Below are 27561 nucleotides of genomic sequence, written 5' to 3'. Positions count from 1 at the left end.
AGCCGCCTCAGCGCCCACCACGAATGGAAGCTGCCTGGGGCCCTCACCAAAAGCCAGGTGCCGGCGCCATGCTTCCTGCAGGACCGTGAGCCCAACAAGCCTCTTATTTAGAAATTACCCAGCCTCACATATTCCTTTATAATAACACAAACCCAGACTGAGACAGACATGTCGGTCACTTCCACGTTTTGGTGATTCTGAATAAACCTACTATAAACACTTGTGTGCAGGTTTCTGTGTGAACATAAGTTTTCGACTCATTTGGACAACTTCCAAGAGGCAGAGCTGGACTGTACAGAATGTTTCCTTTTCTAAGCAGCTGCCAAAATGCCTTCCAAGTGGCTGCAGCACTGTTCTGCGTCCCCACAGCAATGGCGAGAGTTCCTGTTGCTCCACGTCCTCGCCAGCGTTCGGTGCTGACGATGTTCTAAGCAGGTGCAGTGAGGTCTGGGTGCGTTCACGTGCTGCTCCCTAACGATGCAATGCTGAGCATCTCCTCACGTGCTTCTCCATCACCCATACCTCTGCTTTGGTGAGATGCCTGTTCAGCTCATCCATTTTTTTAATTGGGTGGTCTGTTTCCTTACCACTGAGTTTGAAGAGTTCTTTGTATAATTGGATAACAGTCCTTATCAGATATGTCTTGTGCATGACAATGAAAAATATTTTCTCCATTTGTGGCTTCTCTTTTTATTCTCGACAGTTTCCTTCGCAGAGCAGCAATTTCTAACTTTAATGAGGTCCATCTCATCAATTCTTTCACAGATTGTGCCTTTGGTGTTGTATATTAAAAGTCACTGCCGAATTGAAGGTCAGCTAGATATTTCTCTGTTATCTTCCAGGAGTTTTAAAGTTTTGTGCTTTACACTCAGGTGAGTGATTCATTCTGAGTTGATTTCTGAGGAAGGAGTAATGTCTGTGTCTAGATTTTTCCCCTGTGGCTGTTCCGCTGTTCCAGCACCATTAGCTGAAAAGACCATTCTCCTCTGAGTTGCCTTTGCTCTGCTGTCCACGATGATCCGAGTATATCTGTGTGGGTCTATTTCGAGGCTCTCCGACCTGTTCCACAGACCTGTTTGTCCATTCTTCCATCAACATCGCGCCACCTTGATCACTGGGATTTTACACTAAGTCTTGAAGTCAGGGAGTGTCAGTTTTCCAGTGCTGTTCATCGGTGTTGTGCTGGCCTGCACCACCTTGATCACTGTGGTTTACCGGCCTGTGCCACCTTGATCACTGTGGTTTTACACTAAGTCTTGAGGTCGGGGACTGTCAGCTTTCTGGTGTTGTTCACCGGTGTTGTGCTGGCCTGCACCATCTTGATCACCGTGGTTTTACACTAGGTCTTGAGGTCGGGGACTGTCGGTTTTCCGGTGTTGTTCATCGGTGATGTGCTGGCCCGTGCCACCTTGGTCACTGTGGTTTTATGCTGTCTTGAGGTCGGGGAGTGTCAGTCTTCCAGCTTTGTTCACCGGTGTTGTGCTGGCCATTGCCATCTTTTGCCTTCCCATATAAACTTTAGAATCTGTTGATATCCACAAAAATAACTTGCTGGGATTCTGACTGGGACTGCATAGACCCTCTGGAGAGAACTGATAATGCTGAGTCCTCCTATCCATGAACGCAGACCCTCTGGAGAGAACTGATAATACAGAACCCTCCTATCCATGAACATAGACCCTCTGGAGAGAACTGATAATACTGAATCCTCCTATCCATGAATGTAGACCCTCTGGAGAGAACTGATAATGCTGAGTCCTCCTATCCATGAACGTAGACCCTCTGGAGAGAACTGATAATGCTGAGTCCTCCTATCCATGAACGTAGACCCTCTGGAGAGAACTGATAATGCTGAGCCCTCCTATCCATGAACACAGACCCTCTGGAGGGAACTGATAATACTGAGTCCTCCTATCCATGAACGTAGACCCTCTGGAGAGAACTGATAATGCTGAGCCCTCCTATCCATGAACACAGACCCTCTGCAGAGAATTGATAATACTGAGTCCTCCTATCCAGGAACACAGACCCTCTGGAGAGAACTGATAATACTGAGTCCTCCTATCCATGAACATAGACCCTCTGGAGAGAACTGATAATACTGAGTCCTCCTATCCATGAACATAGAATGCCGCATTGATTTACAGCTTTGATTTCTTTCATCAGGTCTGGTGATTTCCTCACGCATACCCTGTACAGGTCTCTGGTCTAAGCTGTTTTTTGGTACTAATGTAAACAGTACTGGGTGTTGATTTCAAATTCCCTCTGCTTGTTGCTGGTACACAGGAAAGCAGCTGACGGTGTGTATGGCCCATACCCTGCTCTCTCTCACCACTCATTATTCTTCAAGTTCTTTTGTTAGTTCTCAGAATTTTCTACATAGACGATCATGTCATCTGCAAACAAAGACATTTTTATTTCTTCCTTCCTTCATTCCCTCTTCTTGTCTTATTGCACTGTAGCTAGTACTTCCAGTATGACAGTGAATAGAGTGGTGAGTGGGACTCCTTGCCTCGTGCCTGATCTTAACAAGACAGCTTCTGGTTTTTTACTTAGTTTTAAGATGGAAATAGTTGACAAGTAATAAGAAATTAGCTGCTCTATGATAACAAAAAGAAAAATCTGCCCATTTGAACAGGACTGGTCACCAGAGCCCACGTGTGTCCAGCAGCTGCACACGTCTCCGGGGAGGCCAGCCTCTCTTCTTATGGACTAGTCTTGGATTCGTGGGGGTTCTCAGAGAGCAACCTGTGGCTGCCCAAGTTCTTGGCTCCACTAGAAATCAGGTGGGCACAATCTCCAGGCCCCAGGGCCACCCCTGCTGCTCATCCAGGGTAGGAACACCTGAAGGAAGTCAGCTCGGCTGCTTACGGGCTGAGCCATCCTCCTTCAACTGTCCAGAATGCCGCCAAGTGGGCCTTTTCTAGGATACACGAGTCACCTTTTCCAGAAAAACCAGAACTGAGGAAACCTTCCCAGACATTCAGTGACTGATGTTCATGTTCAACAAACACAAAACACCCCCTACACTCAAATCAGAATTTTGAGCAAACACTACACAGAAAGGTAAGACTAGCCATGAAAGGTGTGAAGGAACAGTAAGTGCTCCTGCCTTCGGCCCTCACCCACCCAGCAGGCACGGCTGAGCGCTCCTGCCTGCGGCCCTCACCCACCCAGCAGGCAAGGCTGAGCTGAGCCTGTGTGTGAGGCCCTCAGGCCAGCAGGCCCTCCTTCTTCCAATAGCACACCCGTGCGGGGCCAGACTTATTCCACAGACTCCAAAAGAAGAGACCACGGCAGATGGACACAGACGCAAACACGAGATGCCCCCATCTTCTACTTCACCAGACACTGAAAAGATTTGTAGAAAGTAAAAACAATGCCATTCCTCTCACTGTCTTGTTTTGTGTTAGAAAATGCATTTTTCATAAATATATTTTGTTAAGTGATAATGAATTGTTTTTAATGAGATTATAAATATAATTATAAATAATAATTTAATTTTAATTTCCAAAGATGGTGAATACTGATAGATATGATTCCCCACAAATAAAAACTCTTTGTTTTCGGTAATTGTTTGTCATTAAAGGGGCCTGGACCAACAAGTGAGGACGATGCTGGTGCAGAGGAAGGCTCAGGAGGTGGGCAACGTCCGGGACTCTTGCCCCCCAGCTCTCACGACGACGCTCAGGACAATTACCCACCAGCTCTGGCCGCCTCTCATGGCCACGTGTGGGAGTCTTGCGGCCACCTCTCATGGTGACGTGTGTGCATGTGTCCCAGGCCCAAGGGAAAAGTATACTCATGAAGGGAGCAATGGCCTCAGCAAAGAGCCCTGAATCTAAGCCTTTGGAGGTGAGTCCAGGGATCTCCATTTTCAGACTCTTTTCGCCATATAACTCATAAGCAGCCAGGCATTTGGGAAGCGTGGCCATGATCAGGACTGCGCAGCTCAACACTCTCCAGTCCTCTAAGGGATTCACTGCTGGCTTCTTTTCCCAAGCAGAGGGAAAGCTCCTTCGGGGCAGTGGTCACAGCCTTCCCTCTCCTAGAGCCCCTACGTCCACTCCAAGCACAAGAAGACAGAACCAGGAAGCCGCACTTGCCCCATGCTGACCAACACTGTCTGTCACAGCCACGTCAATGCTGTTCCGCAGACTCTGCGCAACTGTGTTTCTCAGCCACGGTATTAAAAAAGGGTCAGCATCAGAAACCTCATGCCCTGAGGGAGCAATCTGTGATATCCGAGCTTGAAAAAGCATCGCCCTGATGAGAGGCAACATGGTGAGAGGGCAAAGGCTTAGGAGACAGTCAGCCCTGAGCTCACAAGCAGACTCCAGGCTGAGCAGCTCCACAACCTTGGGGAAACCGGGGCAAAGCGAGAGGCTCCCCGCCAGTGTGCAGGGTCGATGCCAGAGTAGGGGACACATATGGAGTGCCTGGTACCCACAGGGGCCTAGCAGTGGATGTTTCTTTGTTCCAACTCTCTTACCCAGTTTCCTAACAGGATCGAGAGACCCTCCCAGGTCCATGGCACCAACTCGAGCTCAGGATGCTGGCAACGCCAACACCCTCCCTCAGACCAAGTGCACTCACCTGCCCAAAGCCTGCCCCTTCCAGAGGCCCCTGTTCTCTACAGGCAGACCCTGAGCCAGCAGCGCTCCTCGGTGGGGGCCCCGGCATCTGCCGGCATCTCCTCGGGGCTGAGCAGCGGAGGCCATGGTGAGAGGGCCTGAGACTGATTTTATGCTCTGCCAAACAAGGAAGGACAGGGTACTTCAACTGCCTGTGACATCGGAGCTGCTCTCCACACCTGCACACCAAGAATCCCAACTTGGGCATGGAAAGGAGCTGGCAGCGGCCAGCTTCAAGGCTAAGAAGGAAGCTCTTGGCTCAGAGCTTACGAAGTTCACGGAATATTACAGGGAAACTCAAGAAAAGTGTTCATAAGAGGATGCTCCCAAGTCCACTGATGATGCCCTGGGCTCGGCAGTGCCAGGCATGAGAAAGGAGGCCTCGAGGACCCCACCTCAGTCTCCCCAGACAGCAGCTCCTGGCAGCCCTGGCCCTGCTCCAGGCTCCACTGTGGGGTGTGGGCTGCTCTCCTCAAAACCAGCAAGGCAACAGAAGTTCATCAAAAGACTGAGGGACCAACCCCAGCCAGGGCCCTTCTCCCATCTCCCTATTCTCTTCCTGAAGCAACAACGAACCACATTCAAATCGTATTCATTTCCGTTTTTTCTCCAAATGTTTGAGGAAATCTAGACTCTACCACCACCTTTTGGGGGCCAAGAAAGATGTTTGCTTTCAAAGGACAGGACTGACCCAGTCACCGTCTTCTCAAACGCGTGTGGCTTCCAGATGCCGTTTTCTGATTTGGGGAGCTGAAATCAGGCATCTTCTGCTAACAGAAACGCCACAGAGCGGCAGGTATGTTACTGGTCTGCTTGGCCCATTCAAGTGCGGGGCCCACATTGTCTCCTCCTTCCCTTCTGCAGCTTGCACACGCCATCTCTAGCCCCAGATGCACACAGGCTTGTGCCATGGCAGTGCCTGAAAACCTCAGCCAGGAAACAGGGAGCTTTCCCGGTGGTGCCGGGTCACCTCAAAGATGCCACCTCAGGCTCCCACACGGGCCAGATCCACAACCAGAACAGGAACTTCTCCAGAAAAGGTCTCCTGACCAGCAGTTTCTGAACTGTGCTCCTCTGGCCCTGGAGGCTCCAAAGAGGGGGAGCCAAGCAGGAGGCAGAAGTATGGGGTAACTACGTGATGACCACACGACACTGGCCAGACGACACTGGCCATGACGGCAGCTGCCGTCCACAGAGTGTTTCTATGCCGACAGCGCAGGCCAGCCCACGATCCGAGCGCAGGGCCGTGAGTCTCAGGCCCTTCACCAGGGCTGCACCCACGCTGCGCTCTCACCACCACCGGGCAGCCCCTGAGACCACAGGCTGAGACTGCTGTTACAAAGGGTTTCATGGGAGTGGGAGGAAACGCCAGCTTCTTTATAACTTGCTAAAGAGGGTGAGAGAATGCAGGTGTGCGTACAGGGTCCAAAGGGAAGGAGAAAGGAAGAGGACGTATCTGCTGCCCCAGGGGACACGCTCCCCAGCCACCGTCCTGGCTGCGGCAGTGCTCAGCAGGCTGGCAGCGGGGCTGTCACCTCTGCAGGTGCACTTAGTCCAGAGCCACTCAGCCTAATGAAGTGAGGCGTCCTCAGAACCACAGCAAGGCAGGCGCCAGACCAAGTGGCCTGGGGAGATAAGCACTTCAGCATGGAGAGGTTGAAAACAGATCCTATTGACAAAACAGAAGGAAAACCACATCAAGAGGTGGGGACTGGGGGCATGAAAGCCAGAGGCACACTTTCGGCTTGTTAGAAGTCAGCCCAAGGGGAGGCAGTAGATGGGGCCTCCCCCGCTCTCAAGACCACGCCACCGCCATCGCCTGCAGCCCCTCACTCTGAGAACCCCACACCCAGGGGCTGAGCAAGCACTGAGAGGAAGGCCAGCACTCCTCTGCCCACCCCCAGGTGGGCTGCATGTACCCTTCGAAGACACCCATTGAGGGTAGAACTGACCCCAATACAAACAAGAAAGGCTCAGGGGTCAAGGGAGCAGGACCCAGAGACAGGGACCACAGACCCCACTCCTGTGAACAACGCCGCCATTCCTGAGCACCTTCTTGATGTCAGAACTTCCAAAATCTTCAATTCTCCGCTCCTCTTGTAAAGCAAGAGTCCTGGGCCCGATTTTCCAGATGAAATGCAGGAGAGACAAAGAGAACACCTCTCAGCTGGGGTCAACATGCATGGGAGAGGCCCAAGGTCCCCGCAGGACAGGCGGTCCTCCTCCTCAGCAGACGCCCCGGCACCAAGCCCAGAGGCAAGGAGGATGAGCAGACTAGGCTGCCTCAGCCTCACCCTCCTACGTGGCCAGCCCACCCAGACAGGGCAAGGACTGTGAGGAGGGCCCAACCCCAGGAAGTGCCCCACACCAAGGCCACAGCCTGAGCCCTGGCCGCCACAGGGAGCACATGGCCCAACCCTGAGCCAGCGGTGTACTCACAGCCAACCCATGGGACCACCCTCCCCGCACCCCCATCCCACCCTAGCTCACAGGACCACCCTCCCTCACAGGCTGCAGTCCAGGGCTTGCCAAGGTGGGGGAGCTGCCAGACCCAGGCTGCACCCTGAGATGCCCCCCACCCTCAGCAGTGAGGGTGACTCTCCCTGCCATGCCCCCAGGGCCACAGCCCTGAGCTCTGTGTCCTGCCTCTGGTCTCAGGAGGAACCAGGCACTACCCATGACCCGGCACGCTGAGAGTATGGAAAATACAACACCCATGCTGGGAGAAGCTGCCAGGGGCTGGGCCCAAAGGCAGACTGCGGAGAACTCCACGGCCACAGAGGATACCTGCCGCCCTCCTTCAAGGCTATGGGGGGAGGAAGCCAGGCCCTGGGAGACCCCGGTCCAGATGGCTCCAGCAGGAGCCAGTGTGAGGGGCTCTGCATCAAGAGGCCAGCTGCAGCTCGAACCGCACTTCCCCGACCCTCGAGGCTAAGGTTTTGTGGGCAATTTAGGTTTGAGATGATAAAAAATAATTTTATGCCTACAAATATTAAAAAGTAAGTAACAATAGAGATCAGAAAAATCTGTGCTCTAGGCTCACTCCATCAGAGTGAAGTCTCTTCCCCCCAAGGGCCTCAGTTTCCCTGTTTTATGGTCTATTATCTGGACCCCCACAGTCCCTGCCCTGCTCCCCTGCAGCAGAGCACGCCACGTGCCAGGTGCCCAGGCTTCCAAAGCCCTCAACCACTCCCCAGCAGGACGTGCATCCTTCGGTGACCTCTGCTTGGCTCGAGATCACCCACAGCCTCCAAGCCCAGAGGGCCCCTGCAGACACCTCTCCCAGGGCCTCCCACTCTTGTCAAGCCTTGGTGGCTTCCTCTGGGCCTTCCCCAGGCCAGTGTCCCAGAGGCAAAGGCTCAGCCACATTCGTCAGTACCTGAATGTAAAACAGTGACTCCAGCACCCCTCCAGCAGCCCCCGTCCGCCCCACACACGTTCTTACACAGGACCCTCAAAGGACCCTGAAGCTGAAGGGGGCTGGTGCCACCCGGCACCCCTCAGAATTGGACAGTGCACCAGGGCTGACTGGCCCTCTGAGGCCCTAGCTGCAGCCGCAGAGCCAGGAGCAAGAGGTCGACCAGGGCAGGGACACCGAGTGACGGGGAGAAGGGAGAAAAGGAGCCTTAGCCACTTCCAAGATGAAGAGCCTCGTCTGCCTTAGACATTTCCTCCAGAAGAAGAGCCACGGGTGTGGGTGGGAGCTGGCCCTGCATCCCAGCACGAGGCCAGGCCCCCGCCAAGAAACCCCAAGGAGCAACCAGGCCTCTGTGCCCAACCTCGGGTGGAAAACACCACTGCATGCCAGAAAGGGCGGCTCCATGGCCCTGGGACCCACCAGCTTCCAGAACAATCTCCTATGGCAACTGCCACAGAACTAAGCACTCAGGGAGTGATTGCATTTGGGATGAAATTTTTTTCTAGTGCTTGAATAAAAGGGGGAGTTTCACATTTCATCCACTTCCACATCCCTTAACAATAAAAACTTATTTAAAAATCCATGAATATGTAAATGCCATTTTAAATATGGAAATGCAAAACATGCAGGGAAACAGTCTGGGTGTGAAATATTAATGGCAGCTCATCTTGCTGAAAGAGGCAACACAAGCTGGCTGAAGCAGCAGGCGGAGGCGCCCCGGACAGACCCCAGAGCCCAGTGGCAGTGCACGATGGACCCGGCCCAGTCATGGAGGAGCGTGTGCTCGCCTTGAGGGCTCTGCCTGGGGAGGCAACAGGGTCAGACACCCACCTAGAGCAGGGCCGGCCTTGCCAAAGCCTGCCTGCATCCTACAGAGCCAGCCAGTGACCCCCGTGGGGGGCCCTCCAAGCCAGGCAGCCACCGCATGCTGGGAGGCACAGCCAGGACACCTGACCATGCCTGCTGATGACCCAGGCTTTCCCCTGGAGCCAGGATGGGCTGGACCCCCTCTCAGGAGAGATGGGGCTTGATCTCAGGCCCAGCAGTCAGCTGCACCCTGAAACATGATGGTGCCTCAGACACGTCCCCAGACCACACTGGGGGGGCCACAGAGAACCTGGCATTGGCAGGATGGGCACCCGGGGTCTACATCCCCCAACCCGGGACTTCACTAGCCCTGATCAGGAAAGGACTGGAGGAACAAGAAGGCACCGCATGAGGCAGGGAGGCCCCGAGACAGACACCCGCTCACCCAGACATCTCCATGCCATGCCCCTCTTCTCTCTCTCCCTCTAATTGGCCACAAAATGTACAGGCCTAGTACCCACCCACCCCCGCTGAGGAGGCCCCACAAGGAGGTTCAAAGCTGAGCACAGAGGAGCGGGCGGCTGCACATGCCGCAAGCACCATCTCACGTCCAAGTCTGGGCACTGCAGGCAGGTGCCACAAAGACAGCCTGGGGAAGGCCCAGCCCCTCCACACGGCCTGGCTCCGGGGACAGGTGCCGCCAAGTCCTCTTTTCCTGCTAAAGTCCCAGTGGAGAAGAGAGGGAGACTGAGAACCAAAAGGACAGGCAGAGGCCACCAATCAGGCCAGGGTCGCCGGGGCAGCCATCACCGGCCTGCAGGTGGACCGCACAGCTGTGAGCACAGAATGGGCCTGCTCCCGTCACCTTGGGCAGCGTGCTTTGGGGCACCTGACTCACTGAGGGGCCCATGTTCAAGTGTGTGGTGCCTGACCCCAGGTGCAGGGATGTCCCTGACATTCCCCCAAAAACCTCCTCACTGGGCCTACCCTACAGACGGAAAACTGACTCACGAGACAGACGGCTTTCCAAAGGGCCCGCGCTGACCAAACTAACCCGAGCAGCCTTCGCCGAAGAACAAGGCAGGCACGTGCCAGCGTCTACACCGAAACCACCACAGGGAAGCACATGCCATCAAGGGCCCCATTCCAGATACAGACCAGGAGCCTCAAAGGCTGTCCCCTGGTGCAGGGCTGGGTCGGGGGCTGAGGCCTCTATGGTGCAGGTGCACTGCATCCCAGGCGTGGTCCGGGGCTGCAGGAGACACTCTTGGGACCAGCCGCAGGTGGGAGGCATGAGGGGCCGAGGGACAGGAGCAGGATACAGACAGATCACGCAGTTTCTCTGCTGCTAGCCGGAGCACCCCTAGCTGCCACGGAGCCCATGGTAAAGAGCACAGTGCCACCCAGAGCTCCCGGCGCGTGCCCCACCACAGCCCTGGACCAGACAGGCATGGCGGGCTGCCACCGTGGAACACGTGGAGACAGCCCGTTAGACTCAGGCTGATTCCACACCTCCTGCCAAAGCCCATTTACATCGAGTGGCATCAAAGCTGAACGGACGCAACAAGACCTCTGCCCGTATCACCCGCAACCCCAGGGGTCCCCTTGTACTGAGAGCAGGCGGTCAGGATGAGCATGAGACTTGCTGGGAACACATGGCTGAGGCCATGGTCAGTTCAAGGGCAGGCCAGAACCAGCCGTCCCGATGCACTCTCTCACCCACACCAATCCATGGCAAATTCCATCACCTTGACCTCCCAGACGCTGCCACCGCCTAACCCGTTCGATCATCACCACTGGCCACGCACAGGAGACATCCTGCCCCATGGAGCCCCCTGGAAAACTTACCCCCGCTATGCCCTAGGCTCCCAGAAATTGTACTTCCCCGTTACCTCAAAAAGTGACAGCAGGACACGGTGCCAGCGATGACAAGGACTAGCTAAAAACCCGCACCCTGAGCCAGCACTGTCCACAGGCTCCACACAGGCGACTGCACTGAGCCTCAAAACCCCTCACAGGAGTCACCATCACCAGAAAGACTCACTCGGAGAGCCACCCCGGGCAGAGCCAAATGCAAATACAGGCCCGGAGCCTGGACCTGCGGTGGCTTCTCCAGCGGGAGGCCCCTCAGGTGCAAGGGGGGAACAGCCCAGCCACCGTGGATCTCATGTACCTTGCTGGTCTCTGGATGGCTCAAGTGCACCATAATTCAAACGCCAAGTGACAAGGTGATAAGGCCTTGTTACGTCCTTGAGAGGACGGCCTCGCCTGGGACCAACAGCAGGAAAGACTCATAACTAGTAAACTGATCTTCACTCACTCTTGGGAGGTGACAGAAACCTGAGGCAGGAAGAGGCTCAGAAAAGTACCGTCTGTGACAGAAAACACGGTGATACCCACTCATCACACCCAATGCCTCTCGAGTCCCTTCTGCTTGACAAGGGCCTGCCTCCTCCTGACGCTGCCCAGGCCCAATGGCAGGAGCAGATGAAACAGGGCAGGCCCAGGCACCCGGAAGCACCACGTGGCCAGGTGCTCCAGGACATGCCAGCCTGGTGGTTTCAGGCCAAGGGTTCTTTTGCCTGGAGGCAGCAAAGTGGGATCTTCAAAAGAAACTGCAGCGACCAGAGCCCGGGCTGGAGTGCACTGCTGGGAAAGCTGATGTTCGCAGGGTGCTGGCAGGGGAGGCCGGCGCAGACCCCAATACGAAGAGCTCCATCTGCATCCACGCCCCTCAGGGCTCCCCTCTGTGCACCTCTCAGCCGGCTCTAACTTAAGTCAGCATCGAGGATACCTGAGGCTTCAAACAGGCAAAACAGCACCAGGCAGGATCCACGGCCCAGGGTCTCTGCTGAGGCAGAGAAGCAAGGCCAAAGGCCGAGGCGGCAGCCTCACGACGCGTCCCGCAGGGACCCAGGATCCACCTGCAAACATCCCCCAGAGTTCTGGAGACCCACGGGCCTGGACGCACGTCCTGCTTTCACCACCTCCCAGCTGTTTAACCCAGGACCCAAGTTCCTCCCCTGTAAAAGAGGGAATCATGAGAGCTTCTAGCTGGGAGCGCCTGTGAGGCTCAAGTGAGAAGCACAGCACATGAAGCACAGCACAGCGCATGGTGAGGGCAGATGTGGGATAATCACTGACTTCTCTCATCATCCCCATTGTCATTCATCATCATGATTACAGATGAGAAACCTGAACTCTGGAGCCCTCACAGGGTCCTGAGAGGCCCCGCTCCCGCCACCAGCCCTCTCCAAGGCATGGCCTTATTTCCAGCACAGCAGAGAAACTGCCAAGAGCACAGCCCCACGCCAGAGCTTCCCAGTCCTGTTCTTCAAGAGCCCTCAGAGCACGTCGGCCTGTTCCACTCCAGATCTGAAAAACGACAGCATGGTCATGGGCTGGGCCACAAAGGACTACAGCCTCCTGTCCCGGCTCTACCCACAGCAGAGCTGGGGACGGCAGAGCTGGGGACGCCAGGTAGCAGGGTGCCTGGGTCCCTAAAGGCCAAGAAGACTAAGAGGGCCTGGAAAGGGAAGGGAGGCTACAAGACGGCCCCGGGGCACCCTGTGTGAAGCGTGAGCAGAGGGCATACCAGACCCACCCACGGATTCTGAACTGCATGCCCTGTCCTCAGTCCCACAACCAGGAGGTGCATTCTCAGATTCAAAGAGCTAAAACTGAGGCTCCAGTGCAAACCAGGCCAGGCTCCCCCGTACTGCCTTGAAACTCCTGCCCCAAGGTAAAGAGGACCAGGAGCTCTGACAGGCTCTGTTCACACCAGTGACCGATGACGCCCCATCTGTCCATGGCTAAAGGAAGGGAAAAACACACAGGAGGCAGAGTTTGGTGGTTCTGACCCAACTCCCAGGCCTAAATGCACTCAGGTACCCTGCCCTCCTAGAGCGCCTTATGGCCAGTGCCCTGTAAGCTGCCCCGCTGTCCACTGACAGCCCTGCCTGCCCCGGCTCCAAAGCCAGCCCTGGACCCTTCACCACAGCACCACGTCCCGGGGACTGCCGAGAGCTGCTGCACCAGGCGCGTTATCAACATCATCCCGCTGAACCCTCAAGCGGCCCCACAGACACTCTCTGTTGTGAGACAGGAATTTCAGCGCAGCACCTGAGCACACCCGCATAAAGCTAACAAGCAGACTCCTCGCAACCCTGGAAACCAAAGTCCTGCACTGAGAGTTCCAGAAGCTTCTTGCCTCTACAAACTCCAGTCCCAAGACCAGGATGCAGCACAAGTGCCACCGCAGGGCTTCTAGCCTCCAGTCCTAAGAGTGCAGAAACATTCAGAAAGAAATTTCAGTCCCGCTCACAGCAGCGTTTGGAACTGTGCTTCACCAGTAAAAGGGGCCAACACCGTAGCTCGATGCTGGGAAAATTCCTTCTGGCTCCAGGCTGGTTGGTGGCCCAGTAGCTAACTCCGAGATACGGTGTCATTCTATCTTCCTCAAACGAGGCAGGGGATGGCTTCCGACTCGGCATCTGCTCACTGCCAGATGATCTGTTTCCTGCACCGGCTTTCACCACAAGTTCCCATCAGACCCTCCCTTGGCTGCCTTCCCTGCATCGGAACTCTTCTGGGTGGGAGAGTCCGGGCTCCTCCCTGAAACAGGCTGGAATGCTACTGCAGTAACTATGGAGAGAAACTGATGCAAACTTAAACAAAGGCAGCAACGGCAGGAACTCCGCAGAGAAGCCCGACCCACAGGACCTGCCGAGGTACCTGCTGGCTTCTGGCTTCACGGACGTGGACATGTGTCACACTGGTGAAAGGAACACCGAGTCACCAAGACAGCGACTGCGGGAAGGGCGCTCTGTTCCGCACATCAGATCAGCAGAGGAGGAGGTTACACAACGCCCAGGAAGAGACACAAGACTGCGCGATGCAGGCCGCTCACAGGCACGCTACGCTGGCTGATAGGCAACATTCATCTTCTAAAAGCCAAGCTCCTGAAAACAGGCACACGACTGACCCAGCCGTCACTTCAGAAGCTCGGCCTGAGGCACCAGCATTCTGAGATGCTGCCACACGAGCCACGCCAGCGGCACCGTCACAGCAGCACTGCCCCAGAGAGGGAGCACCGGGCACTGGGCAGCGAGGAACAGGGCACTGCCCCGGACGGGAGCACCAGGCACCGGGCTAGCGAGGAACAGGGCACTGCCCTGGAGAGGGAGCACCGAGCCCTGGGCAGCAAGGAACAGGGCACTGCCCCAGAGAGGGAGCACTGGGCACCGGGCTAGCGAGGAAAAGGGCACTGCCCCGGAGAGGCAGCACCGGGCACTGGGCAGCGAGGAACAGGGCACTGCCCCGGAGAGGCAGCACTGGGCACCGGGCTAGCGAGGAACAGGGCACTGCCCCGGAGAGGCAGCACCGGGCACCAGGCTAGCGAGGAACAGGGCACTGCCCTGGAGAGGCAGCACCGGGCACCGGGCTAGTGAGGAACAGGGCACTGCCCCGGAGAGGGAGCACCGGGCTAGCGAGGAACAGGGCACTGCCCCGGAGAGGCAGCACCGGGCACTGGGCAGCGAGGAACAGGGCACTGCCCCGGGGAGGCAGCACCGGGCACTGGGCAGCGAGGAACAGGGCACTGCCCCGGAGAGGCAGCACCGGGCACTGGGCAGCGAGGAACAGGGCACTGCCCCGGAGAGGCAGCACCGGGCACTGGGCAGCGAGGAACAGGGCACTGCCCCGGAGAGGCAGCACCGGGCACTGGGCAGCGAGGAACAGGGCACTGCCCCGGAGAGGCAGCACCGGGCACTGGGCAGCGAGGAACAGGGCACTGCCCCGGAGAGGGAGCACCGAGCACCAGGCTAGCAAGGAACAGGGCACTGCTCCGGGAGAGGAAGCACCGGGCACTGGGCGAGGAAGAGAGCACTGCCCCGGAGAGGGAGCATCGGGCACTGGGCTAGTCAGGAACAGGGCACTGCCCTGGAGAGGGAGCACCGGGCACTGGACGAGGAATAGGGCACTGCCCCGGAGAGGGAGCACAGGGCACCGGGCTAGCAAGGAACAGGGCACTGCCCCGGGAGAGGAAGCACCGGGCACTGGGCAGCGAGGAACAGGGCACTGCCCCGGAGAGGGAGCACCGTGCACTGGGCGAGGAACAGAGCACTGCCCCGGAGAGGGAGCACCGGGCACTGGGCAGTGAGGAACAGCGCACTGCCCCGGGAGAAGGAGCACCGTGCACTGGGCTAGCGAGGAACAGGGCAGCAGAGCCGCACCCTGAGAAGCTCCTCAGATGGCAAAAACAGCGTTCACTACCAAGGAGAGATGGACACGGCCAACTTGGTACAAACCGCAGAGGAGAGCACGCGTCGCCACGAGCACATGCCCACCGGTCTGTAGAGACAAGGGAAAATGCCCGGAAGCTGCCCTCATGACCCGTGACCTCAGCTGGACCAGGGCTCTTTCTTCAGTGACTACAAGCTACATTCAATGAGAAACAAACAAAAGCGACTTTAAACTGAGGCCCGCCTGGCAAAGCCCTCGGGGATCTGGGCCACCGTGGCCTCACATCTTCTGCATGCCGTCTCCTTCACGCTCACCGTGGCCTTACATCTTCTGCATGCCGTCTCCTTCACGCTCATCTGAATTTCTGTCCAACTGCCTGTAAGAGACTTGTAGAAATGTGCTCAGCTGTTCAACCGTGCAAGGCTCCCTGACCCCGCCATGGCAGGCCACGACGAACACAGTGTCCCGCCACCTAAGAGAGCAGCAGCCCAGGGGACAGGCCAGAACTCAAGCGCCGAGGCCACGACTGGACTCATCCACACCTCAGTGGCCACCGCCAGCACCGCCTGTCCTAGGGTATGCCTCCTTCCTGGGCCTGGAAGTGCACAAAAGGGCCAGGCACTCAGTGTCACCAGGCCCCAGAAAGCCTTGGTCGGGAAGTGTCCACCCACCAGCAAGCAGCAACACTGAGACCCGGGGACGGTTAGTGCCCAGGCATGGCTCAGGAGGCTCAGACCTGACAGCAACCCAGTCGTTACTGCCAGTACCTTTCGGTTCACAGAGATGAAGAGAGGACCAGGTGCCTGCCCAAGTCACATGACCAGCAAGGAGCAGACCAGCTGCTCCCCAGGCCCTGCAGGCAAGAGGGACCGGGAACTCCAGCCTCACGCCCAGAGGCCTCCCGCGCCTCTACACTGCCCCATCTCAGGGAAGCGTCTCCAGCGCTCCTGGCAGTGGGTGGCAGGGGTGTGACCAGCCCCATCTGAAGCCTGCACCCTGGCTGAAGAAGCCCACACAGGGCAGTAAGCCACAGGTGGGACGGAAGCCAGCACACCGACACACACATGAAACCCAGCTGGGAAACACCTGTGAGAACCCAGGATTTCAGGGCAGCTTCTCCCTTTGGCCTCCCAGACCGGAGCAGTACTAAGGACCTCGTCTCAACCCCAAGATCCCATTTCACAGAAGAGGACGGAGCACCAAGCACTTCCATGGGGGTGCCCCAAGACTCATCCTTCCCCAGGGCAGGCGCTCCAGCTCTAAGAGGGAGCCCACAGGTCCTGAGAGGCCAGCCACGGCTGGGATTGTGAGGACCACCTGCCCACTGTAGAGGCTGCTCCCTGAGGCAGAGACCCCATTCCCAAACCAATTCCCCCATGGGCTCAATCCACATCTGTGACCACGGCGAAGGCAGCACAGCCAGCCAGCAGATGGGAACGTTCCCTTCCGTGTGGCACTGGACACAGAGACGGGCCTGCTGCTGCTCTTAAGACAAATAATTTCAGGAAGCACCTCCCTCTTTGGTGGGAGAAAAGTATAGCCAAGTTTCCTTTCCTTTAATAGTTCATTCTGTTTCATTTCCAAAGTAAAATGATGAGGATAGCCTGGTAAAATGTGAAAGCTTTAACTTCAAATCACTTTTAATGCCTGTTTCATCTGACAGTGGCTTTGAAAGCAAAAGGCAATCTTTATCATTTGAGGTTTTTCAGTAAATTGATATGATTATGTCCAACACACCCAGATGCTTCGAAAAGCCAATTTTCAAAGTGACATCAGCCCCCAAAATAAGAAACCTCCTTCTGGCTATTAATAAATTATTAAAACACTCTCTCCACAGGAGGACGAGGCTGAGCTTGATCATCAACGGCAAACAGGTGGGCTTCAGGCCCTCCACACAGACCCACGGCCTGGTGAGCTGTGCAGGGCACAGAGCTCCCCTGCGGCCCCGTTGCACGGCCCTTCCCTCCGCCCCACTGCCCACCAGGCCCATGGGTTCCACCGGACGGGGCTCAGTCCCCCATGGTAACTCCATCTTCTGGTCAGGGGAAGGCATAAGACCCCTTTTTAGCCAAGGAGGCATAAGGGGCACTTGCTGGCAGTGGGGGTCCTAGGAAAGGCTTCCTTGTGCAGAAAGATCCAAGAAAGAGGCTTCTCCTTTTTGCCTCTGTGTGTGATGTCAGAGGTATGGCCCCTCACAGCCACGAGTGAAACCAGAGAAGAGCCGGGGTGTGGGATAAGAAGAATCACATGTCTGATTGTCATCCCAGGTTCCCTGAAGCCCTTGGGATTTCCTGAGTGACGGGCATGTCTCTTGCTATTCATAGTTAGCCGCTTCCAATCACACCTGCATTCACGCTGACATGAAGACTCAGTGTGGGCCCGCTAGTGATGGACGGGCTGGTTCCCAAGACCACAGGAGGCCCCACCCTGCTGGGAAGACGAGAACCCTCCTGATCCAAGGAGGGACCCCACAACAGGAGGCCAACCCCCAGACCCCATGGCAGTTTAGCACATTGTCAGAATGACAGACAGTGGTGCCTCAGCTGAGGCTCACAGCACATGGTGGAAACATGGGGCAAACCCTTCCCTCAAATCCCTGCTGCCTCTTCCCATCCCAGACCAGGGCCACCCACACGGTGAAGCACCGCCGTGCCCCGAGAGCCAGGGGGCACACACTCTCACTCGCCCCAGCTCTCCAAAGCAAACACATCCCACAAGCGCCCTGGGCGGCCGGGTCTACCTGCTGGTGACAGCGCTGTTCTTGTCCTTCAAGGCAAGCTCCCTCTGCTGCAGCTCAACCACGAATCTGGAAAGGTCTTCTGGAGTCCTGCAGGATAAAGAAGGCACACTCAGTTCCAGCTGTCCCCAGAGTAAACCTGATTCTGCACACCAAACACGGCCAAAAGGAACCTCTGTAGCTGCTGCTCTGGGACCCAGGATGTGCGGACTCTGTGGACCCGGGTCCAGGGCAGCACGCACTCACTACAACGGGTCAGCCACAGCCCCCACCCTATGCAATGTCGGGGAGACGGCCTTAGTAAGCCCCGATTTTATTTCACCTGTAGAAACAGAGACACTACCTAACAGTGTCGCTCTTCAGAGGAAATGAAATCATATTTAAAAAGCACCCACCAGGCACCTGGCACAGAGGAGGTGCTCAGCGAGTTTTAGAGTTTTAGGTTCCTTTCCTCACCTCTCCAGACGACCCACACATAACAACAAGAGGAAAATCAGAGATCCCAGGTGTAGCACTTCCTACTTTCCAGAACGATTGCAGATTGTCTCAGCGAATGCCCGAGGAACCCTGTTGTTCACCGTTTCCATTTTTTAAATGAGGAAACTCAGACTCCAACGTGAAACAGCCACTTCAAAGTTCAACGTGCACCGCAATGATGAGCAGCGGCCTGAGCCATGTCTTCTAACTCAGCGCTGGGACTCCGGAGCACGCAGCAAGGATCTGAGCCGGGCACGCAGTTACGCCAGTGGTGTGTGAGCGTTCCCAGCCTCACAACCTGGGGCACAAAGCCAAGGCTCCCTGGCTAGACTGAGCAAGTGGCATGTGAGCCCGGGCCCAAGGCCCCATCCTCGTTCTTCTCTTCACCTGTCATGGACCAAGCGCAGGTCCACACAGAAAGCAGGTGCCGGGCAATGCTGTGACAGCCCCGCCCAGCCCCACTCAAGGAGCTGGTACTGCACCACTGAATGAGCAACGGGGACCCCAACATTGGCCAACGAGGCTACCTGCACCCCTGGAAGGAGAGGTCCCAGTCACTCTGTCAGCCAGGCCCCCAGAGCAGCCTCGGGTGGATCCTGGGCACACCCTCCCAGCAGCTTGCCAGGGAACTCCTCTCTGCGAGTCAGCCAGAGCCACGCAGAGGCACACTGCAACCACGGACCCCTAACAGAAGCCATCCTGTTGACTAAAACGCGCACGCTGCAAACCTCACGCGCTGGGCCCGGCCCTCTGCCCTGAGACAGCCACTGACGTTTCCTGTCACTTAGCACCCTGCCCATGGGGCCCCGAAACCCTGCATCAGCTCATCCAGTGCTCACACAGCCCCTCCCCTGGGCTTCCAGCGCCCAGCTCCTCCTCCAAACACAGAGAAAGAGCCACTTCCTTATAAAGCCTCTGGCCACCCCCGCGCCCCTCACCATCCCATGCCTGTTTTGCAGGACATGGAGGACAACTGGAGCCCGCCTTGCTCAGCATTAGTTTTGAGTTTCTGGGGCATCTTCCATCTCTGGAACGAAGCTACCAAGAGCCTGTGAGCAGATGTCCTGCAGCCTGGCCCAGGCCCTGAGCCCTCACACACACCCAAGGACAGTCCTAAGCCCTCCCTCTGACCACAGCCTCTTCACACAGAGTACACCATGGCCTTCTCTCTTCCAGGTCCCCTCAGAGAGGTCTCCTCTGCCCACCCAAGGAACAGGCCCCTTGCTGGGCGTCTAGTGGGGATAGCGATGGGTGCAGAAGGAGTAGCTGGCACCAGGGAGACCCCATCTGTCCTCCCACACACAGGTAAACCGGGGTTAGAAAGCAGCTCCGTGGAAAAACCATTTATGACTGAAAGGTCTTGGAAGAGAAACTGAACTCTATGAGGGAGATGAAAGGTGGAGCTGGCCTTGAACGCCGTTACCATTCTCTCCAGAGTTTCCCAAAGCTTCCAACCTCGGGGAGTTAAAAATATCAGTACAAAAGTAAGGAAACCAGGCTGGGCGCGGTGGCTCAAGCCTGTAATCCCAGCACTCTGGGAGGCCGAGATGGGCGGATCACGAGGTCAGGAGATCGAGACCATCGTGGCTAACACGGTGAAACCCCATCTCTACTAAAAATACAAAAAACTAGGCCGGGCACGGTGGCTCACGCCTGTAATCCCAGCACTTTGGGAGGCCGAGACGGGTGGATCACAAGGTCAGGAGATCGAGACCATCCTGCCTAACACGGTGAAACCCCGTCTCTACTAAAAATACAAAAAATTAGCCGGGCGAGGTGGCGGCGCCTATAGTCCCAGCTACTTGGGAGGCTGAGGCAGGAAAATGGCGGGAACCTGGGAGGCGGAGCTTGCAGTGAGCTGAGATCCTGCCATCACTCCAGCCTGGGCGACAGAGCGAGACTCTGTCTCAAAAAAAAAAAATACAAAAAACTAGCCGGGCGAGGTGGCGTGCACCTGTAGTCCCAGCTACTCGGGAGGCTGAGGCAGGAGAATGGTGTAAACCCGGGAGGCGGAGCTTGCAGTGAGCCGAGATCCGGTCACTGGGCTCCAACCTGGGTGACAGAGCGAGACTCTGTCTCAAAAAAAAAAAAAAAAAAAAAAGTAAGGAAACCTTTCCAAGCCAAGAGATATTTTTTCTGAAACATTTGAATGAGATATTTAAGTTGTTTTGCATTAGTCAAAGGGCCTATACATTTTCACTAACTCGGTGGGAAGAATTTATTTACAAATAAATAAAAATCGCGTATGTCCACATCTGCAGTGGCGCCCCCCAGCCCCTTTGCCCAGAACCAGCAGCAGGTAGGGTGGTCACAGGCGGCAGGCTACAGGCTCCGCCTACACAGCCAAGACCACCCACCTCACACCTCTCAGGGCCCCATCACTGGACCTGAAACAGCAGGAGGCCAGTGGAGAGGCATCTGTCAGGCAGGACCAGGCCCCAGGGTTCTCCCAGCTGGGATGGCTCTCTCTCACCAGAGGGCACACTGCCTGCTATCTCCCTCTGTGGGGAAGCCTCCCTGCAGCCTACAGAGCAGGAGGCAGAGTCGGGAGCATCCGACACCGATTTAGAAACAAGCTTCTTGCCCCAAAGCACGAACCCACTCAGCAAAGCTGGGAGCTGGGTAAGATCTCGGAGGGCCAGGCTCTGCTAACCACGCTCTGCAATTCCCAGTGACGCCAAGACCATGATAAATACAACCATTTAGCAATGAGGGAGAAATGGGACGGGTTCAAACAAACTGGAAAGTGAGAGTGACACAGCCCTCTTCTGAAGTGCTGGGCTCCCACAGACGACACCCAGGAAGGCCTCTGTCTCATGTCATTGGGGTCAACTCCTCATTCTGGCATGGATGGGCCACATCAGAAACCTGAGTACTCTGAAGCCTGGGGGCATCCATCTCAACCACCCAGGGAGCAGGCTGGCTCCACATTCCCACAGACTCCGCAGGAGGCTGCTTCCAGGTGGCTCCTCCTGCCTGAGGGGGTGTGTCCTGGGGCTGGTCCTGCCCCAGGCAGGAACAGAGAGCTCGGCTTGTCCTGAGGAAGAAGGCTGGCGCCTTCGGCGGATGGCCCCACACAGACCCCAGCCCTCAAGAGCACTGACACGTGATGGGCTCTCAGCCTGGATACTCGCTGGCCACATCCCTAGGCCCCCAGATCCCTGGTGCCGCCTCTCAGTCCCCATGCGACCAGGCCCCTATCACAGGGAGGACTGAAGCTGCAGGGCTTGCTATTCCAGAGCCCTCCAACCACAGGGGTGGTGTGCCCAACACCTCCCATGGGCAGAAGCCGCTGGAGGGCACAGGGGCACCAGGAGGAATTCCTCCCTTCACAGCCTCTTGCACTGAAAAACCCGCAGTCACTACTTTGGCTAAACCAAGCCTCGTGAGCACTGTCTGGCCATTCTTGCTCATGACCAGGGTTCAGCTTCCACTCAAAAGCACAAGCACAGTGAGCTCGATGACAGCGTTCAAGAACGTCACATGGGACCAGTCTACTCTACTTGAAGAGACAGAGGGAAGGCCAGGAAATCCTTAAAGGAAAAGGAGATGGACCCGCGGGAGAAAACCTGGGTCTCAGCCCCAGCCCTGACCCCTCCAGGCTGAACCCTCTACCTGCTTCGCTGGGCTTCCTAAGGCTCATTTCCAAAACCCCAGGGCACAGGCATAGTGCACTGTTACCTGACAACCCCTGCACTGTTAACTTGATGGACGTGGAAGGGACAGGGAGGATGTTTTAAGGGTGTGCAATCCAAGCCCATTTTCACACTGGCATTGCGAGGCCAGGAGAGGACATGCACCCTGGAGGCGGTGTCTGGATGTCGCCGTGGACATGAGGAGAACACGCTTCAAGTATAATCATCAACCAACATGTTAAAAGTATACCCTTGGTTCGGCAGTGTCATCAAAAGAAAATGTGCTCCCCATATACAAACACCAACTGGAGATCAATTACAGGCTAAAACCTCAGACCCGAAAATATAAAATTACTAAAGAAAACAAGGAAAACACTCATTGGTCTAGGCAAAGTTTTTATAGCTAAGACCTCAAAAGCACAGGCAACAAAAACAAAAATAGACAAACAGGACTATATCAAAGTAATAAGCTTCTGCCCATCCAAGAAAACAAGAGACTGAAGAGACAGCCTCCTGAATGCGGGAAAATATCTGTCAACTGTTCGGCCAGTAAGGGACTAACATCCAAAATACAACTCAAAAAGAACTCAAATAACAACAATTGAAAAACATAAATAGTCCCATGAAAAAGTAGGCAAAGGGCACATTTCTCAAAGGACGACATGCAAATGGCCAACAGGTGTATGAAAAAATGCTCAACATCACTAATCATCGGGGAAATGTAAATCAAAACCACAATGAGATACCACCTTACCCCAGCTTCAAATGGCTATGAAAAAGACCAAACACACACACAGATGCTGGTGAGGATGCAGAGGAACGGGAACTCTCAGCTGCTGTTGGAGGGAATGTAAATTAGTACCACCACTATGGAACCCAGAATGGAGATTTCTCAAAAAGCTGAAAACAGAACGACACCCTATGATCCAGCAATCCCACAACGGGGTATTTACTCAAAGGAAATCACTGTATCAAAAAGATACCTGCACTCCCATATTTATCGCAGCAAAGACGGCAACGCTGCGGAATTAACCTGTGTCCAGTGACAGAGGAATGGATAAAGAAATGCGGATGTGCACACAATGGAATGCCATCCGACCAAAAGAAACAACAAGAGCTATGGGCGCGGTGGCTCACGCCTGTAATCCCAGCACTCTGGGAGGCCGAGGAGGGTGGATCACCTGAGGTCAGGAGTTCAAGACCAGCCTGGCCAACATGGTGAAACCCCATCTCTACTAAAAATACAAAAATTAGCTGGGCATGGTGGCACATGCCTGTAATCCCAGTTACTCAGGAGGCTGAGGCAGGAGAATTGCTTGAACCAGAGAGTCAGAGATTGCAGTGAGCCAAGATCACACCACTGTACTCCAGCCTAGCAACAAAGCAAGACAAGCAAGCAAGAGAGAGAGAGAAAGAGAGAGAGAGAGAGAGAGAGAGAGAGAGAGAGACAGAGAGACAGAGAGACAGAGAGACAGAGAGAAAGAAAGAAAGAAAGGAAGGAAGGAAGGAAGGAAGGAAGGAAGGAAGGAAGGAAGGAAGGAAGGAAGGAAGGAAGGAAGGAAGGAAGGAAAGAAAAGAAAAGGGAGGGAGGGAGGGAGGGAGGCTGTCATTTGTAACAACGTAGCTGGAATGGGAAGTCACCACATCAGGTGAAATCCCCAGGAACAGAAAGAAACTCTACATGTCTTCACTCATGGGAGCTGTGGAAATTCCCCTCCCAAAGGCAGAGAGTAGAATGAGAGGTATAGTGGACGGGCAGGGCTGGGTGAGTGGAAGGCCAGATGGAGAGAGGTGAGTTAACGGGTGCGAACGTACAGTGAGATGAAAGGCATAGATTCAGTTGCTCCACAGAAGAGTGGGGTGACTAGAGCTAACAATGTCTTGTACAATTCAAAGTAGCTAGAAGAAAAGCAGAACTTCTCCCAATACATGGAAATGACAAATACTCAAAGTGATGGTCGCCCCAAATACCCTGCACTTGCCCGCTCCACATTCTATGCGTGTAAGAAAATATCACAGGTACCCCGTAAATATGTAAAATATTATGTATAAAATACATAAACGGAAAATAAATAAAAGAAAATGTGCTCTCTGGGGATGAAGTGTAAGCTTTAGTTAGTAAAACAGAAGGGGTTTAAGGCAATGGTTTCAGAGCACTCCATATGAGAAAAAGAAAAGACGAGGTGGTTTTGCCAACACGTGGACATTTCTGAGGCCACGAGGGAGGTCCCGTCAAGAATAAGGTGGAATCTGATCAAACCGGGCAGGAGGTCACCTCCTGAACTGTACAGGAAGCATCCCGGCGCCCTCTTCTCACATTAACAGCAGTCCGTGGAGAAGGACGGAGGCCATCATCTGGAGTAAAGGACATACCCTTGAACCAGCTGGGGTGGGGAGGAGGAGCCCAGGAGGCTCTGGGCACGTGGAAGAGGCCACAGGTGTGGACTGCGAGCTCTCAGAGAGGCTTGCGCGGAGAAGTAGCCTGGGAGCCAGAGAGCCGCTCCTCTAGCGTGGGGCTTCTGTGACCTGGCAAGAAGCTTTGCTACCTCAGGAACACCAGACCTTCCAAAAGGATGAGGCTAAGAGAGCAAGCAAAGGGGGGTCCTCAGCCCCGACCTGCCACGCTCTTCCAAGAGGGTATCCCGAGGAAACCCAAGACAGGGACCACGCCTGGCCAAGGTGGCATCATCCTGCCACCATGTAAGAATGTTTTTAATTGTGCTAAAATACACTTAACATAAAATATACCATCTTAACCATTTTTAAGTCCCCAGTTATGTCGTGTTAAGCATATTCCCATTATTGGGCAACCAGCACCACATCCATCCCCAGAACTCTTAATTTGGCAAAACTGAAACCTTGTCCCATTAAACAGGAACTCCTGTAGTCCCTCTGCTCCCAGCCCCGGCCACCTCCATGCTACCTTCCGTCTCTAAGAATGCGATCACTCCAGCCACACGGGTGGAGCCGCACAGCATTTCTCTGTGACGGGCTCATTCTACTTGGCATTATGTCCTCAAGGCTCATCCACGTTACAGCATGTGGCAGACTCTCCTTCCTTTTGAAGGCTGAGTAATACTCCATTGCGTGGCTTCACACGTATCCATTCGCCTGTCGGTGGACACCTGGGCTGCTTTCACCTTTTGGCTATTGTGAATAAAGCTGCTACTAACATGGGTGTGCCAATGTCTGTTCAAAACGCTGCTTTTAATCATCTCGGGTGGATACACAGAAGTGGCACTGATGGAGCATTCCATTTTTGGCTTTTCTGAGAACCACCACAGACTGTTTTCCACAGTGGCTGAACCAACTAACTTTCTCCATCTCATAGTTTTTAATTTATAAAAAAGCTTAACAATAAAAAAAAAAAAAAAATCAGCAAGTCCTCATAGCCATAACACGGAGCACGGAACACCCATTAAAGCTGATGCTGGGCAAAAAGGTGGTCAGGCAGTTGCCGCAGACAGCAAAAAGCACAGGACACACAAGGATGTGCTTGGCTCTAGCCAGGACAGCGGGAGCATGGTTTCACGGCGTGTGTGTGTGTGTGTGTGTGTGTGTGGTGAGGGGAGTGGGCACATGGTTTCACTGCGTGTGTGTGTGTGTGTGTGTGGTGAGGGGAGTGGGCACATGGTTTCACTGCGTGTGTGTGTGTGTGTGGTGAGGGGAGTGGGCACATGGTTTCACTGCGTGTGTGTGTGTGTGTGTGGTGAGGGGAGTGGGCACATGGTTTCACGGCGAGTGTGTGTGTGTGTGTGTGTGTGTGGTGAGGGGAGTGGGCGCATGGTTTTCACGGCGAGTGTGTGTGTGTGTGTGGTGAGGGGAGTGGGCGCATGGTTTCACGGCGAGTGTGTGTGTGTGTGTGTGTGGTGAGGGGAGTGGGCACATGGTTTCACTGCGTGTGTGTGTGTGTGTGGTGGGGGAGTGGGCACATGGTTTCACTGCATGTGTGTGTGTGTGTGTGTGTGGTGAGGGGAGTGGGCGCATGGTTTCACGGCAAGTGTGTGTGTGTGTGTGTGTGTGGTGAGGGGAGTGGGCACATGGTTTCACGGCGAGTGTGTGTGTGTGTGTGTGTGTGGTGAGGGGAGTGGGCACATGGTTTCACGGCGAGTGTGTGTGTGTGTGTGGTGAGGGGAGTGGGCGCATGGTTTCACGGCGAGTGTGTGTGTGTGTGTGGTGAGGGGAGTGGGCGCATGGTTTCACGGCAAGTGTGTGTGTGTGTGTGTGTGTGTGTGTGTGTGTGGTGAGGGGAGTGGGCGCATGGTTTCACGGCGAGTGTGTGTGTGTGTGTGTGTGGTGAGGGGAGTGGGCACATGGTTTCACGGCGAGTGTGTGTGTGTGTGTGTGTGGTGAGGGGAGTGGGCGCATGGTTTCACGGCGAGTGTGTGTGTGTGTGTGTGTGTGTGGTGAGGGGAGTGGGCGCATGGTTTCACGGCGAGTGTGTGTGTGTGTGTGTGTGGTGAGGGGAGTGGGCGCATGGTTTCACAGCGAGTGTGTGTGTGTGTGTGTGGTGAGGGGAGTGGGCGCATGGTTTCACGGCGAGTGTGTGTGTGTGTGTGTGTGTGTGTGGTGAGGGGAGTGGGCGCATGGTTTCACGGCGAGTGTGTGTGTGTGTGTGTGTGGTGAGGGGAGTGGGCGCATGGTTTCACGGCGTGTGTTGCAAGGGCCATGGACGCATGGTTTCACAGTGTGTGGCGTCATGAGGTCGGCCTAACGGCATGGACCACCTGCACAAGAGTCATCTGCGGCAACTCCAGCCTGCACCACCCCGCCCCACCCCATCCCACCCCACTGAATCAAGACCCCTGAAAGCGGGGCTCAGGGGCTGCACACAAGTTCCCTGGTGATTCTTACACACCACTACTTCTGGAACTACCAACCATCTGCATAGAGAGCGGAGGCCGGGCGCGGCGGTTCACGCCTATAATGCCAGCACTTTGGGAGGCTGTGCCAGGCAGTTCACCTGAGGTCAGGAGTTCGAGACCAGCCTGGCCAACATGGTGAAATCCTGTCTCTACTAAAAACACATAAAATTAGCCGGGTGTGGTGGCAGGTTCCTGTAATCCCACCTACTCAGGAGGCTGAGGCAGGAGAATTGCTTGAACCCAGGAGGCGGAGGTTGCAGTGAGCTGAGAGCACGCTATTGCACTCTGGCCCGCACGACAAGAGCAAGACTCCATCTCAAAAAAGAAAAGAAAAGAAAAGAAAAAAGAAAAGAAAAGAAAAGAAATCGGGGAAAATCTAAGTGGAAAATAACCCTACAGCCTTCCGGGCAAGTTACCAAAGGCAATGCTTTATGCCACCAGGATGCCACCCACCACACCCGTGACGGAGAAAACACTGCCTGCTGCTCTCTGTCAATCTGAAGGACAAATATTGGGTTACAGAATTTGGTTCAAGTCTAAAAGAAGAATCCTACAAATGTCATCACAAGAATTCTGGAAACTCAAACACCTGAAACTGCCTAAGTGGCTTTGGCTACTGTGTAAGACAAGGCTATGGACTTTTGATAATTTGATATATACTGGAACATCTTCCAAACAGTACTAAGTAATACAATATTTTAAAAATAGAAGTCAGTAATAACAAGGCAATGGGAACACGGCTGTG

The 27561-nt window shown here is 55.1% G+C and overlaps 1 protein-coding gene across 10 annotated transcripts in view; it reads right to left on the bottom strand.

The window, feature by feature from the left end:
* LOC105483405 (mitotic arrest deficient 1 like 1) overlaps positions 1–27561 on the bottom strand; it is a 419765-nt gene that overhangs the window by 315992 nt on the left and 76212 nt on the right. For all 10 annotated transcript variants that reach the window (XM_011744271.2, XM_071095438.1, XM_011744266.2 and 7 more), the window contains exon 11: positions 17843–17929. In XM_011744271.2, the coding sequence (XP_011742573.2) occupies positions 17843–17929 (87 nt within the window). The remainder of the gene's footprint in view (positions 1–17842; positions 17930–27561) is intronic.

The sequence above is a fragment of the Macaca nemestrina genome, chromosome 4 (assembly GCF_043159975.1).
Source record: "Macaca nemestrina isolate mMacNem1 chromosome 4, mMacNem.hap1, whole genome shotgun sequence".
In the NCBI taxonomy this organism is placed as follows: Eukaryota; Metazoa; Chordata; class Mammalia; order Primates; family Cercopithecidae; genus Macaca; species Macaca nemestrina.
The sequence above is the reverse complement of the archived record's forward strand: the minus strand, read 5'-3'. Positions and strand labels throughout refer to the sequence as shown.